The sequence below is a fragment of the Coturnix japonica genome, chromosome 23, assembly GCF_054131305.1.
Source record: "Coturnix japonica strain WE chromosome 23, WE-NBRP24, whole genome shotgun sequence".
In the NCBI taxonomy this organism is placed as follows: Eukaryota; Metazoa; Chordata; class Aves; order Galliformes; family Phasianidae; genus Coturnix; species Coturnix japonica.
Window position 1 is genome coordinate 7,793,041 of NC_140685.1, and position 16,237 is coordinate 7,809,277.

The following is a 16,237-nucleotide window of genomic DNA, read 5'->3' on the forward strand; positions in this document are numbered from 1 at the left end:
ATCCTCCCCAGACTTTCGGGTGGCAGCACTCAGAACAATTAGTGACCCAAATCTGCTGGGACATCCATGAAGTTACTGAATTGAAAGTGTACGACAAAAGTACCCGTAATATTTTCAGAGTAGATAAAATGTGATAAAGCTTGAAAGAGAACAGAGCGTGGTGAGATGCGGCCATCTCCCCTTTAACTAATTCACAGATAGCGGTAAATTATCAAGTGATGTTTATTAGTTTAATATTCAAATATGGTGAACAGAATCAAAAAGACTGCTCCATATAAATGAGTGATTTTGAAACCCCTGAAATTACAATGCCAACTCGGCGAAGTGAAGTGCATTTGAACCCTACCTAATCTCTTGTCATAGTCTTGCACGTCTCACCCACAGCTCCTCCCAGACTATAACATTCAGGCACACAGATTTTTCTTCTCCCAGAGGAGTGCCAGGCGCTCAGAGGACCGGCACAGCTCCACTGAAATAAAATGACTGAGGCTAACGTGTACAGAGCACATGCCCGGCCCTTTGCCAATGAGTTTCCCGTGGACCTGTTTCTGCAGCTTCCAGATCAGCACAAAACCCAAAAATTGCAGAATTTGGCCTCTACTCATTTTAGAGTCCTCGTGATTTGATGCCGTGGTGCTGAAGGGCTCAGCTCATCGTGGCAGGGGCTTTTCCCCTCCCCCAGCATCGTTTGTTTGGTATAGACGTTAGGAAATAAATTAACGAGTTACGCGTGCTATTCTTTACAGCCAAAAAAATAAAAAATAAAAGAAAAAAAAGATAATTTTTTTTTTCTCTGAATCATAAACCAGCAAAAATTCCTAATAAAAAGTTATATGCAAACCTTCGTGTTGTACTGAGTTTAAATCAGCCCCATTATGTAAAGACTTTTAAACGTGAAGTCAAATGCAAGAATAATGATTGTGACCAGAGCAAAAACCTCAAGGAACACAGCAGCTGACACTGCCGGTCCACACGGCGTCCCACGGACAGCTGGAAAACCCGGCATCACCTCCACACAGCTCTACCAGTTTAATTCCTGTGTGTAATAAAGCAGAGGAACACCGCAAAGAAACCCAGCTCAGTCAAAATTCAACGTTTCCCAGGTTTGGAGTTAATTCTTCAAGTGTAAAAGAAGGAACTGCTTATCTAAAGAAACACCCCAGCCAAAAGTATGAACAGTGTGCAAGACCAGAAATCTTTACCCACAAAGTTGATCTTCTGCGTTATCATTCACACTTGTTTCTTTTTTTTTTTCTTTCAATATTCAATTTTAATTATGATTTTTCATTGGATTTTTCCTTTCCCTTCAGTTTGTACTCCTGAAGGGCCAGGCTGGCGCACAGGATGAACAACCTGGATCCCATTCTTACCCCCACAAGATTTGGATTAATTTGGATACAGCTTTGACAAACATTAAATCTCTTCTTTAATGACGTTCCTCAAACAAAACAGTTAGCAAAATATCTGAATTTCCTTGTATAATGTCACATTTTAATGTAAACATCAAATCATGTACCAAAAGTTTTACTGGAAAAAAAAAAAAAAAAAAAGAATTAAAGCGGCACAATCCTTGATACCACTGGAGAAGGGGGAGGAAAAAGCCAGATTACAAACATTTACACATGCATAATGGAAAAAAAAATTAAACAAAAGAAATCTTTTACTAAATTCACGCAATTTGTTTCTTTTAAAATAGTTATTAAATCTACTAAGCACCAACATACCTAAAAATTTCTTTTCGGCTTCATGATTCATTTAAAAAACCTATCAAATTAACTTTTCAAACAAGCTTATATTACCGGCTTGTCCAAAAATAAAATGTCATGTTTTTGTTTTTTGTTTTTTGTCTTTTTTTTTTTGGGTTTTTTGGTTTTGTTTCCATTTTTTTGTTGTTTTTTTTTTTGTTGTTGTTGTTGCTGTTTTATTTTTTATTTTTTTTATTTTTTTTCAATATACCAACACTTCTTTTTTTTTTTTCTTTTTTTTTTTTTTTTTATATCTGAATGCTTCCAAACAATGGCATCGGTGTCTGCAAAGAATGCCTTTACTTTACCCTACAGTGAATGGAAAATACAAGACCACATCATACAGAATCTAAAACTATAAAAGTCTGAGAATGCAGCATCCCTTCACAAAAAAGCTGATAAAACTGAAAGTATTTAGAAGATGCTGCATCTTTATTAAAAAAAATTAAATGAATTTAAGCAGAAATAACATACATTTTTACATTAACTGGCCATTTCTGGTACAGAAATCCAGCATAGTATGCTAATGTTATTGAATAAATGTAAATGCTACTTACAATCTTTTTAAATACAATTTAGACAAACTTTTTTTTTTCCTTTTTTCTTTTTTTTCCTTTTTTTTTCCCTCTTTTTCTTTTTTTCCTTTTTTTTTTTTCCTTTTTTTTTTTTTTTTTTTTTTTATAGTTTTCCAGGTAAGCTCTCAGCTGCTAGTTTAATGCAACAAACACCTCATCAACGTTACACAAATTAAAAAATAACCTGTGTGTTTTCCTACAGAAAAGCTTCCAAAAAAAAAAAAAAAAGAAAAAAAAACCAACAAAAAACCAAAAACGACCCACATCAAAAAATGCAAAATAATGGAATACAATTAAAAAAAAAAAAAAAAAAATTAGTTGCAAGTCTAGCAGCAAAGCAATTAGGTGAGGATATATTTACTAATATAAACAAAGGGAATATTTGCAACTACAGGTGAAGCCCCAACTATCTTAGATCTACTGACACAAATAAAAATTAAGTTCTCTCTAAAAAAAATAATCTGATTATTTAAAATAGGAGTAAAAGCCATTGCTACCTGATGAACTACCTAGGCTAAGTTCCTGAAACAAAGACAAAGGGTCACTATTCTTTTTTGTCTGCTCAGGAGGAGGTTTGGGCTTCGGAGGCGCCCGCAGAGCACTTGCGTAGGACATGACAGGTTTGCTCCCACCAGCGTTCTGCTGGCTGGTGCTGTTGGATTCCATGATCTGCTTGTTGGGCATGAGAGGTGGGAACTGGCCAAGATGCTGCAGCACGCTGTAGTTGAAGGAATTGGAGAGTTGTATGTTTTCAGCCTTCAGGTGCTCCTCTGGGGGCTTGACTGTTTTCAGCGGAGCTGGGAAAGGAGAAAGCAGAGTCCGTCAAGTGAACAGCAGACTTCAGAAATCCTCTCCCAGGAAGCTCAAAGGGGTACAGAGGGATATAGAAACCACCTCTGTCGGTAACCTTCCCCCCAACCAATTTTCTCTGTTTAGTCCCTCTTTGTCCAGGGGAATTTCTTCTTAAGTTACCTAGCTGCACTCCCAGCTACCAGCCCTTGTATGGCCTTGTCAGCAATGCTAATTAGACTGACATCATTGAGCATATTCTCCATGCACACGTACCGACAGAGTTGGTAACAGTGAACCTGCAATTCTGCACAGATGGGAAGTAAGCTGCGTCAGAATGGGATACACCCTAATTTAGACACTTCATCCACTGAGACAGCACAAAGAGCATTTCATTTCTCTCGGTTTACACCATAAAAGGCTCACATTACAATCTGCAGCACCACATATAATGCATTCTCAAGCAGCAGCTCAGCCTTCCGAATGCCACCCAACTTAATGATATTTTTGACTAAATGCATTTCCACTGATTGATGCATTCTTGTTCCACGTTTAACAACTTCTGTACTACAAGAAAAAACAGTTCCTTAAACCATAGGCATAAAACTGCCTTCAAGTGGATTTCCTGAATCTTAATGAAGCATCTTAATTTCGTCAGGGGAATTCTGCTGTCTCACACAGCTAAAGAAACTACTCTGAAATGCAGGTATTTATTACAGATAAAATAGCTCAGCAGTTGAGGAACTGATATAATCTGTAATTATTTACATCTTTAAATTCATAAAGTTATATTGAAGTGCACACACAAGAATGTATGATCAAATGAGTACAAAATCAGATGTGCACAGTTCTGTTTCTCACTGGAAGGATTGCTCTCAACCTTTTGTTTCTGATGAAGTACTCAAAAATACCTTAGAAGAATAGTGGGAAAAGAACACAAGCAGAACATTTTTACTAAGGTTGCTATGATTCAAAACGAAACTAAAAAAGAACAGCAAATAAACAACAGCATATCTACAGAACAACATCACACCCATAGAACACCAGCAAAATACCCCTTCAGATAAGCTATATGTAAATGAATAGCTGAGCCATAACCATTTCTGTTGTACATAAGTCCTTGAACTGCCTGGTGTCACAAAAGCTCACTCCCATACATGAATACAGACACAGGACCAGTTCATAGCTTCTCATTCTTGTAGATATTTTATCTCATGGATATAAAAACAGCAGTAACCAGAAACGCTGAAGTTACTAGTCATTAACTTTCAGCATAACAAAACCCACTTGGTCTGTAAATATTATCATCATAGATAGCTGCAAATGCAGAAAAGCACAGCAGTTTCCATGAACTATTAAATACAGGGTTAGGGTCAGGACAACACTGTGTACAGATATATCTACAAAACAGAAATCATGCTTAACCAGAACAGAGAACACATTCATAGGAAAAGCAGGTACCAGTCAAAACTTGTCCCTTTACTTTAGTATTTATTACTGGACAGCAAACATGCAGGTAAGCCACTTCATATTTATAGGTATTTCCACTGAGGATTTTACTCATTAATGCTTTCGTCATCTGTACATTAAAGCAACAAAAGGTGGTATCAACAGATCCCAACATAATCACACTAGGGTTCCTAAGCAATTCCTACCAGTGACCCCAGAGTTTACAGTATGCCAGAACTGGACACCACCCTTGATAAGGCATAATATCATGCATTCAGTTCTTTAATTCTCCATTAAATGTATGAAGAACCTGAAGGATGTGCCCCAAGTTTGAACCTTTCAACCCAGCACAAAAGAACTTAACTTCAATAGTCTATCTAATGGAGCGGAGAGACAAGCAAAGATTGAGTCTGTACCTACCTAACAACTCCCGGTGTGGAACTGCTCTGTTGGCTCCATTGCATGGAATGTTTGGGTATGGGGCAGATGAGGAGGAGTTGACCCACAACTCAGGTGATGAATAGTTGAAGGATGACTGATTACTGTGGTCCTGAAGCTCTTTACACTGACCAAGACTGTCTTGAGGAGTGCTTAATTCTTCAGAACAAGCCTGGACTGAACTAGAGGAAATTCTTCTTTGGTACAACGGCCTGCCTGGTCCTCTCGGTTCATACTGCAAAGACAAAAGAGAAAAACAATTTATAAAAAAAGACCTTTTGGTCCTTCTATTCAACTTTATGTAGCAAATGCCATTTTTCCATTCCAATTTTTTATTTTTATTTTTTCCATTCCATGTCTTAAAATAAAAGAAGCATATTTAGGAAAAATAACTAGTGCATTTCAAATATGTTGTATAATATATGTTGCATGTAAGTACACAGATGATGTACTTTAACCACACAAAACAGATGGAGGATGTGTAAAGTGCTTTAACTAAGATTCCTTCTTTTTTATTATTATTTTTTTTTAAATCAACCCTTATATCTTACACTCCTACACAGGAAATGTGTCACAGAATGATGAGAAAGACACCCAGCATTTACACAAGATAGAAAGGAAGCACAAAAACAAATGAGAGCAAGAGAAAAGTCAATTCCAAGGTCCAGAGTTTAATAAAACACAGATGTACACTCGATTTCATGCACACACACATACACAGAATGAAGGCTCTGGACAAGTGCACGACTTCAAGAAAAATAATGCAAAGAACTGATTTTTATCTGAAACCACAGGAACTACTACTTGCTTCCACAAATCCTCACGATCACGTAAACGAAAATGGCAGAACCTCCATTAACTTGTTGGCTTCAAGATTTAAAGACCCACTAGTCTACACCAAAAACAATGAGCTCAGAAGTATCAAATAACTTGCTTGCAATGCACAAAACAGGAAAAACTAGAGCATTCCTATCACAACTACTAAACCACAATATATCACGGAAGTAGCATTTAGATATCAGTAGAAACGAAATTTGTAAGTTATAGCCTGGAATAAAACCAAAAGCCCTTCCTTTTATTAAATTCAATGTTAAATTTCATATTTTGGTAAGTGATTGGGAAGTTATCAAAGTGCAGCAGCTGGAAAGTTGCCTGGCAGCAAAAGACCAGGTGGAGCTGGTCAGCACTTGGCTGAACACAAGCCAGGACTTTTCCAACCTCAATGATTCTATGATTCTATTCCCTTTGATATGTTCAAACGTGGCTTAACTATACACGTGAAAAGCTTTCAAGCCCTCCTGAAAACTGTACAAGCAAGTCCTGTCTTGTAACACCTTTATAACACTTTGCATTTCTGTCACATATTTTCAAAGGAAGAAGAAATGAGAAAGAAATAAGAAATAAAATGAATTTGCTCTGATTACATAAAAACTCAACCTTTTTGTCTTCAGATAGCAGGAGCTGTCACAAACTCTGTAGGAATATTTAATAGTTTACTGCTGAAGTGCCATTGTTCTTATGTCCCGCTGCACTGATGGCATTAAATGCTGTCACAAAGTATTAGATTTTATACAAGGTGATACAGCTTAATGGACTGAGACAAAGAATTTCTAAATGCCTATAAATCCGAATCTTACTGCAGCTCTAGCTGGGCCAGAGGACTACATTAACCTCTGTGCATCTGCAGAAGACAAAAATTAGTAAAATGCACCGAACTTCAATTTTAGTTATTCTTCTCAGACACGGTTTTTGGTAGTAGGTCTGTGCTGGACCCAGATTTGTGCTACACAGCTGGATATCTCTGCATTGACATGCAACACCAAGTGCCCAAAATACACAGAATGGCTTTGACAGAATTAATTCAGGTCAGGTGGGATTTATTAAATCAAACTTTATACCATGTTTATAAAAATAAATTAAAAAAAAAAGCACTGTTTCTGGTCTCAAATTAGTATGAAAACACACACGTTCAATTTAGCAGTAAGCCAACTGGCCAGCTGATCCATGCTGACCTGCCAGAGAATCATTTCATGGGTTTTCACCTGAGGTGAAAACAATTGACAGACAAATGACTGTAGATAACTGAGCAACAATAGGGAAAGAAAAAAAAGCCACCAAAAAAACACTACCCCTCTCTGCCTCTGGTAACCTTCAGAAAGCCAAAGACCTCCCATTAAGCAGAGAAAACTTTATACCTGCAGCGAGGAGAACCACAAATACACAAAGGGTAAAACAGAAGACTTAAAGAAAATTTGACCTCAAAGAAATCCCTGGTGTGAAGCTTTTAAAACATGTGGCATTTTTTCCATTCATGACCATTTCAAAATATAACCTGATATTAAAACGACACAACAATTGCATAAGCAGACAAAAATGCCTACCTCTTCTAAGCTGTGGAGCGAAGAAGCAGATACTGCTCGAGATGTGAGTGGATGAAATGGCTCCTGACCGACTGCATGCTGATGATTCTGTATTTGTATAAAAGGGTTTTGTTGTGACCTATGGGGCAATGGAGGTATACCATAATGAAAGCCCTGCCCCATTAGGTGATTCTGCTGTAGGTTAGCATAAGTCCACGATCCATCAGGTTGCAGGTATTTCAAGGGAGATGGGGTTATGTGTTCAGATGGCATTGAGAAAGGGGGATTGTATATTTGGGGTAAATGCTGCTGAAATGCTGGGTTACTGGGGATTTCAATGTCTCTGTTGTTTTCAGTGAAGTTAGGAAAGTGACCACTGTGATTAGAGTTGCAGGAAGGAGAAGGGAGTGCTGGTGGGCTTCTGGTCTGAACTTGTCTATATTGCAACAGTCTTGACTGAGGGGGTGGCATTTCAGCTAAGTCCCGATTTTCACTTTGATCACGGTGTGACAGTTCTCTGAGCAAATCCTGGAATCTGTATTGACAGAATAAACGTATCAAGAAAAGGTGTTTTTTTTCTAAAATCCCACTCTTTGAGATTGAGAAAACTCAAAGCACAAAACACTGGATTTAAATACACTCATCTTTGAGCTGACCCTAACTTCAAAAGATATGACTGTGAGCAATCAGAAATTAGGCACAAGAGGATTAACTGGATGAAATACCCACCTGAAGCATCTCAAAGTTTTAATAACTCTTGAGATTTCCTTTTCAGTCAGAAGAATCAAGTTTTTGTTATCTCTTAGGAGACAACCAAAGTAAGGATTTCCTGCTTTATTATACAAAAGCCTTCACACAGTTAAAGGAAAATTTTAACTCTTTAAAAGGTAAAAACCACAACAACTGGGGATTTCCCTCACTTGAGCATTTCCAAACTTCTTCAAAAGGTGGGGGATTATACAATTCAGCACTTTACAGAGTTGGGTAAGAGAGCATTTACAGGCTTTACCATGGCTCTAACAAACCAGATGGAAAATAAAGCTCAGTGGGAGATGACAGTAAACAGAGGCAATTTAAAAATCTGGCCTTTACAATATATGTGATTAAAGCTGGTGGCCACAGGAACTATTTTATTTTATTTTATTTTTTTGCTTATGTTCAACAGCTTTCTTTCTTGCCCCTTAATGCAGCATCTCAAGAATAAGCATATTTTGTTTAATCCTCTTTAAAAGCAAAGGCTTTTTAAAAAGGAAGAGAAGTTTGGATTTGACTGGGGAGAAGAGCTGTGGGCAGGGGTTTGGTTTTTTCAAGCACAGAAGTCTGAAGTTTTTAAGACCAATTCAATCTGAAGAATTTGCAACTTAGCAGGCCTTAACTACACTCCAATACCACTTGTATAAGCACAAGGGCCTTACCCTCTTGCCATGCTTGCTCTATAAATACAACACTGAGATACTCCATAAATGTATTTTCTTCACTAGTTTTAGTGACAAATAAAAAAAAGCACTACAGCTTCATTACAATCCAATAAACAGAATAAAGCATAACATATAACAAAAGCACAGGTGCGAGTCAGCCTGCCAACTACTTTAACCTTCATAATAACAGCAGCAAAACACAATACCTTTTAGTGCCTTGTACCAGATCACAGTGTTACAGATAGGTGCCTACTGCTCAATTTTATACAAGCTCTGATGACTCAGTAAACAAATACCTTGAATATGTTGCCTCTGTTTCATCTTCTGTATTACTGGCAAGTTTCCAGTTTGCCCTAACTTGCTGCTGTTGATGCAATCCAATTGGTTGCTGAGGAAGATGTGGTAGATGAGGATGGTGATGGTGTTGATATGGAATTGTGCCTTGACTGAGATAGGCATTATGTTCATTCCATTGCTGTAACCTGGCTTGTTGCTGCTGCCTTATTGTTTCCAAAGCTACATTTCCATGCATACGATCTATAAAAATAGTTTTAAAAAAAATTTTATCTAATGCCCCCCTTTTTATTTTTTAAGAGAAAAAAAAAAAGATTTTTATGTCAGGAAAAAAAAATACTTTTTATACAGCATATTTCAAGGCCTATTGTCAACTAACTGCAATGCAGTGTATAACCTGCTTATTTAAATTATACGGAAAATCATATAAACATGAATCTTCTAATAAAGGGCTGAATATTCAAACATGCCTTAAGCAGCAAATTATGCTCAATGACATTACTTATGGAAACTAACCCAACAATGACCCAATTCAGAGCAATATGCCTGGAAAGGTAAATAACTCCTTCATTTTCACTTCAATGTAGTTATAATTGAACACCGAATTTAAATAAAGAAAAGTCACCTACCTAAAGTGTCCCCTAGGGGCATTCCTGATGGATTCTCTTCAATGAAGTTGTTCAAGTGGGTTGGCAGAACAGGGTTGTGCTGTGCAATAGGCCTCAAAGGATTACTGACTTCTTGTAACATAGGTGGGGGGTGTTGTTCTGAAATCACAGCATCTACAGCAGGAGAATGTGGTCGGTGGGGAACTGGGTTATTAAAAAAAGACTGGCTGGGGCCTGCCTGGTAAGCAGGGGAAAGCTGCGAAGGTTGTGGAGGCTGTTGGTTCAAATGATTATGCTGCTGAACTACCTGGCTTTGCTGTGGTGGCATTTGGTTTTGTTGTTCAGGCAAATGATTTTGTTGTTGACTTAAAAGGTTTTGCTGCTGTTGCAGAGGATATGGCTGCCTTGGGATCTGGGACAGGTGCTGGAAGTGGCGATTGGGAACTGCATACTGCGAGTGGGGTGGGGTGAGATGTAGGTTCAGCTGCCTGGGGTTAAGATTATCTTTACGATGAAATTTAGCATTAGGGTAAGCAACATTGGAACGTGATTCCGGGCTTCTAGTCTGAGAATTTGCATCTATGTCAACCTAGAAAAAGAGAATAAGAAAAACTAAGAAAACATACCTAATAAACAAGAGAATGTCAGCAATGCATAAAGCCATTTAACAATGAATAAAGACTGTAAGACTTCAACAATATAATGGGAGGGGAATAGCAAATATATTCTTCATTACACAGTAGACATATCTAGCCATCAATTTAATTCCTTGCTGTTCTCTAATGAATTTAACGTCTTTTTCCCTCTCGAATGAAGGTAACTAATTCTTCTGTCACTATTCCAATTATTGAAAAATAAAAATATGAAGAGGTCAGAAAGAGACAAACAGACTCTGAAAAAAACAAAAAACAGCATCTAGAAAAAAAATGGGACTATTAAAAGAGATCACAGCAAACCAACCTGCTTAGATTCTACAGGTTTCTTCTCAGGTGTCCGAATTTTATTGATTTCAGGTCCAGCAGTGCCTTCACTTTTACCTAAAAACATTTATGAAACATAGTAACTAGTTAATGGAAGTTTGTATTCCAGATGTAGGAAGATTTAGAGTTATTAGTATTGCATTTACAGTATCACAGAAATGTAATTCAATTTACCCAAATAAATTCTCCGCTAATCTCTGTGCTTTCTTCATTAATCATCAATAAGTAGTTCTTCCAACTTAACTGATGCTGATGTTATTTGCAGTTATCATTGGACTGCAGAACAGAAACAGATCTTCCCACCTCTTTTTTCCCTCGACAAGTTCTGACTGCTTCCTCTTCTGTATGCCACAATATTTTAGTTATTCTATTTACACTGGCAAAACATCGATTGTTTCCCTAACTCTTCATATTCCTCAGTTGCACTTAAAAGGCAGAAAGAAAGAAAGAAAGAAATCCTTTCCACAATACCCAGCTTAAGTTACAAACTTACTCAAAACAAAACTAATTTACAATGGAATTTCAACAACTCACCATTTCGACTTTGCTCATGTTGCTCCTTGTCTGGATGCTGAAGCTGTTGCTGCTGTCCTATACTAACTGGTGAATGATGTCCCAAGCCATAAGGTATAGGAGACCCACGCCCATGTGCCTGTAACAGGTTCATATTATATGCCATAGCTGCTTGATGAGTAATGATTCGAGGGTCAACTGCAAACCTACCCTGATACCCCGTCCATGGTACCTAAATAGTCAAAAAAATAAAGAAAGCAACCTGTTAAGGTACATTAAAGGAAGTAATGTTACAAGCATATTTAAATGACATCAGTAAAAAGCAGCTTTCCATGCATCAGGTGGCCTGGCACACTAGCACACAGCTACAGGTAATGCCGAAAGGGAGAGAAACAATGACAATCCAGTGGCAAGGAGTAGAAAGGTTTCATAGGACTATCCGTTGTACAAATTATTGTACTGAAATCCATTCCAGCTTCAGTGGTGCCGAGATTAAAACAGAAAAGGTTGATGGACAAATTACATTTTAATAATTATTATATTCAATTTTTCTCTTGGTAAATTAACGTTGGGTTCAGTAAAACAAAGCTCTTCCTCCTGGTAGCTGAAGAGAGATTGGGCTGCACTTCTGGGATGGAACAGAAAGAGGATTCCTTAACCTGAGGACCTCCTTATGGTCCTTTAATCACCCTGTGTTGTAAACCTTGTAACACAGAATGAGTGGGCAAACCGGACTACTGACAGAATCCACTATCTGCATGGACGGCCACTCTATTCTACATGACACATCTTTGCAGATTGTCTTCCTATTTATTACAAGTAAAATCCACTTCCTGAAAATATGTAAAAAAAGTCAGGAAACTTTACAAGATTTTAGATTTCATTCCTATAAGGAATGCAAACGATGGCAGCTCGGGATCAAATTAGTTCCATCTTGCTCTGTAGGGAATTTATTAAAAGAAGGCAAATAGATATATGAGTAAGAGGAAAGTGCCAGGAAAGTAATTATCAACACTCAGGCTGACAAAGTATCCTTTTACTGATGACAGAACACAACCAAACTCTCCATGTTTTACAATAGACATGGAAACAGCCTTAAATTAAGTAAAGGGATCATTTTATCTTACACAAACATAAACTCACTTTACCTCAGATCTTAGTTTCAAGTGCAATGACTTCCAAGCCATTCCTTTTTAAAAAATCGTATTTGCCCTTGAAAATACGCACTTTGAACTTCAGCTTTGGGCTGCTGCAGCATCTGCACAATCTCAAATCATGGCCAATAATTTTCTCTTCAAGAGCAGCTACCCTCATTAGTACCTCAGCCTTCCCACTTAATTATTTTAAGAGTCCATCCTCAGGGAAGGTGAGCTCAAAATACTTATTTCTAATACATTTCTTTTAGTAGGAAATACATGAAAGTAGATTAAGCTTGGAACAATAAAAGAAAAATATTCAAATTATCTTGGTTTGATATTAATACAATGTGAGCAAGCTTGACAAAGATACAGCTGCTCGCCTTCTTGTTGCATTTAAGTTTATCCATCAAATGCAGGCTTTCCAGCAAGCTAGGAAAAAGGCAAATTACTTGACCTAGTGAAGGAAAAGAAGGAAAAAATAAAAATCAATTTGCCAGTTGATTCAAAACTTGCATCTGAAATTCGAGTTTCTCCAGCAAGTCCCTTACACAGGGACCATAACCTACATTTCAGCAGAAGACTCAAGTAGTCAACAGCAAAATGTATGCAAATACTTAGGCTTCAGAATGGAATTAAACACACATGCATGTGTGGATTCCATGCCAATCCTACAGACAGTGCATACATTTTATGCCAGAACATCCTTTCTGCAGCCACCGTTCTTTCCTCCCCATTTTTCTCCCAAAATACATTATGAAGGTTAGAATGAAATCCGAGACTGCTTCTTTCATTTGCACGAGCTTTCGTAGACCAGCTTTAGATGCAGTGCAAAATTCTATACAAAGTGGAGCTCAAGAGACCTGATTACAGATCTTCACTATGCTCCCAAATGCTATGACGAAAGGGGAGAGGAAACGAGTGCACTGTGAGGCTCTGGAAGGGGAAAACATCCCAGTATGCTTATTTTCCTTATCACTACACTTCAGACAGCTTGCACTGCAGACATCCAAAAGAGACAATTTTAACAGTATGGAGCTTGCTCTGAATTGCCCATATCTCTCCAATGATTAAGAACTGGACTAGGCAATTAATTCGCATGTAGGTATCTTGAGTCAGATGAGAAATCCCACTGGCGTGTCTATGTCTGTAGCTGAAAAAAATAAGCCAAATTATATTAACATGAAATTGCTTTTAGGTTGTCTAGAGTTATTTGTGGGAACAACAGTTTTAAGCCCTCTGTGTTGGGTGGCCCTCCGCACAGCCACTCTGTCGAGTCAGCTAAGGACATATATTTGAGGTGAAGTGCTGGAACATACAGCAAAATATTCAATAACTAATATTCAATAACTTTATTTATTGTACATAAATAAACCTTAGGGAGGCATGGGGGAAAAAATAAAGGAAATGAATACTTACAGGCAAAGGCACAGACATGACCATGTTTCCTCCATAGACAGCAGGTACGTATAGAATACTTGTCCCAGTGTGTGGATCTATCCTTTGAACAGGACTTGGAGATTTCCCCAGGTTGGGGTGAGGTCCCAGAGGAGGAGGGGGAGGAGTATATGCTCGGATAGGATTTCCTATTAGAACAGAAGGATTGGGCTGAACTGGAAAAAAAAAACAAAGAAAAAGAGATACATGTATACACACTAAAAGAACATGATGTCTATTTCTTCATACTAACAGCAACTCTCTTGTTAAAGCACATGGGCAACAGCAACAGGATAGGACTGACGTACTAAGAAAAATTATTAATCATATATTAAATCCTGTAACGTACTTCAGAAATTTGAAGAGACAGAAAATGCAAGTTGAACTACAGAATAACAGGTCACTGGTAACTGTTACAAAAAGAAGGTCCCAAACCAGTTACATTTGCTGACAGTAACAGTAGCTGCTAGACACTGCATCAAAACAGAGCCATCCTCCTTTCATCAGCAGGGAAGACAAGTTTTAAATTAACACCCTTTTAATAACAAAACTCTTAAGCTGCTTCAAGCTATCTTGCAAGTATGTTCGGTACTATCTGGATATATGACAGTCCAATATAAGTTCAAAATACATACCATTACATGCAATAGTACATTCTACCTCTTGCCAGAACAAAAACACTGCTGGTATGGTATCTTGCATAATGAATGTCAAGCAGCTATTTTTTGAACAGTTCACAATCTATACTATGATAAAGCTAAAAAGTTAATTCATATAATACCTGTAAAGGGACAACCTGGGATATACCTGATGTACACTTAACAGTGTATGATTTGTTTCTCAAGTGCATACAAGAAGTAAATGGCTTTCAGATAGAGAGCAGATCAGATATTCCATTCACATCAAATTACTATCAACCTGATTGAAGCCAATTCAACACGAGCTCAGAGAAATTCCTTATTATAGCACATACTTACCAATTCCATCAGGTGGGAAATGGTCATTCTGGTTATGATGATGGACCTTGCCCTTTAAAGGGGAAAAAATAGTAATAGTAATGCTTTGCAGACTGAAAATTAAAATTAGCTTTTATTTCAAGTGAATGTTATAACCGAATCAAATGCAAAACCCTCAGCACCCTCAGAGTGGCAGCTCTCAGTGGAAGCATAATCCATGTTTTTCTCCAGGTTCCACCTCAAGAACCTTGGAGCCAAAGCAGCCGCCACCAGTTTGATGCCAACGTTCACTCAGCTTCCTTAGAAAATGCTTCCCTACCCCATATCACATACCTGCTTCTGCACCTTTGCCTCTTAGTTACTGCCCACCCAGAACTGTAATAGACAATCAGAGTACCCCAAGGAATCTATCTGTCCTTGACAAAATGTACATTAGAAAAGAAGGCTAACAGAACTGAGTTACCCCTCTGGAGATGATGAGTTTACAGCACCAAGTAAGCAGTGAATATTCATAAGCTGTGAGCACATATTCAAATATCTGCATGCTCTTAAATACTTAGTGGAAAAGGAATACCTTACTTAATCTGGACTTAAATACATTCACTAGTTTGAAATAAATGTAAAAACCCTTTGATGCTGCAAAACTTTTCTTGCCCAGGAGATAAGTCTAGGCAGTTTTTCAGCAGTCTGAGCAAATTAGTCAGGGTACCAAGACAGGTTGTTTGACAGTGTTGACTCATGCATAAACTAGATTAAAGAACTGGTCTCTGAATTTCCTCCCCTTTTTAAAATGAATTATTGAAAAATAAAGTAATAATTACTTTTCGTTATATTACAGTACTTAAAAGAAATCTGAACCTTGTTCCCTTTAGCGAATAGACAATTTAGAACAAACCTTAGAGAAGCTACATTCTTTAACAATCACTCCTGGCTAAAACAAAGCATTTTTTGTACCTGTTATGCTGTCAGTTAGCATTAAGCTGGATGTGCAGAAGCACAACAAATGTCTGTTCTGCCTTCCACATTTTTATTTTATGGGGCCATATTTTTAAAACCAAAACTGTAAATTATACACATTTGATTAAATAGCTGTCCTGTCCAACAGGGCCTTCAGGATGTAACCATATCACATGGATGAAGGTAAATGAACTGTGACCATTTCTGTGTTGGGAAAAGGAGCTTTGTCTTTTCCTTTTTTTCTTTTAACAGTTCTGATGGCCCTGAACTGCAATGGATGTCCATAAAATCAGCACAAAACAGCGTCTTACACACTGTATTCATTTCTCAGTATAAAACACATCAGCATTAGGTTTTTAGCCTTTCATCTTCGTATGTTAAACACTGCACTTCTGAGGCTGAAAATGAGCTCAGCTACTAACCGTCTGCTTTTACAGCCTCAGCAAAGGGAAATACATCTCTTAACACAGCCATTTTCTGTAACACTGGAAAACTCTCTTCATAGTTTGTCTGGTTTTTCACATGTGAGCTGCCAGTTGCACACAGAGGGAAGAGATTTCATTATAGTTATGACAGAGGTGG

At 37.7% G+C, this 16,237-nt stretch overlaps 1 protein-coding gene across 10 annotated transcripts in view; it reads right to left on the reverse strand.

Annotated features, from left to right (window-relative positions):
- Positions 1-204: 204 nt before the first annotated feature.
- Positions 205-16,237, reverse strand: part of HELZ (helicase with zinc finger) — a 67,697-nt gene continuing 51,664 nt past the window's right edge. For 9 of the 10 annotated variants that reach the window (XM_085523025.1, XM_015879520.2, XM_085523026.1 and 6 more), the window contains 9 exons: positions 14,720-14,771; positions 13,725-13,918; positions 11,191-11,401; positions 10,637-10,713; positions 9,698-10,265; positions 9,071-9,311; positions 7,378-7,891; positions 4,979-5,231; positions 205-3,117 (listed from right to left, as the gene is read on the reverse strand). In XM_085523025.1, the coding sequence (XP_085379151.1) occupies positions 2,786-3,117; positions 4,979-5,231; positions 7,378-7,891; positions 9,071-9,311; positions 9,698-10,265; positions 10,637-10,713; positions 11,191-11,401; positions 13,725-13,918; positions 14,720-14,771 (2,442 nt within the window). In that variant the 3' untranslated portion in view covers positions 205-2,785. The remainder of the gene's footprint in view (positions 3,118-4,978; positions 5,232-7,377; positions 7,892-9,070; positions 9,312-9,697; positions 10,266-10,636; positions 10,714-11,190; positions 11,402-13,724; positions 13,919-14,719; positions 14,772-16,237) is intronic. The other variant, XM_085523023.1, reaches the window with a different exon arrangement.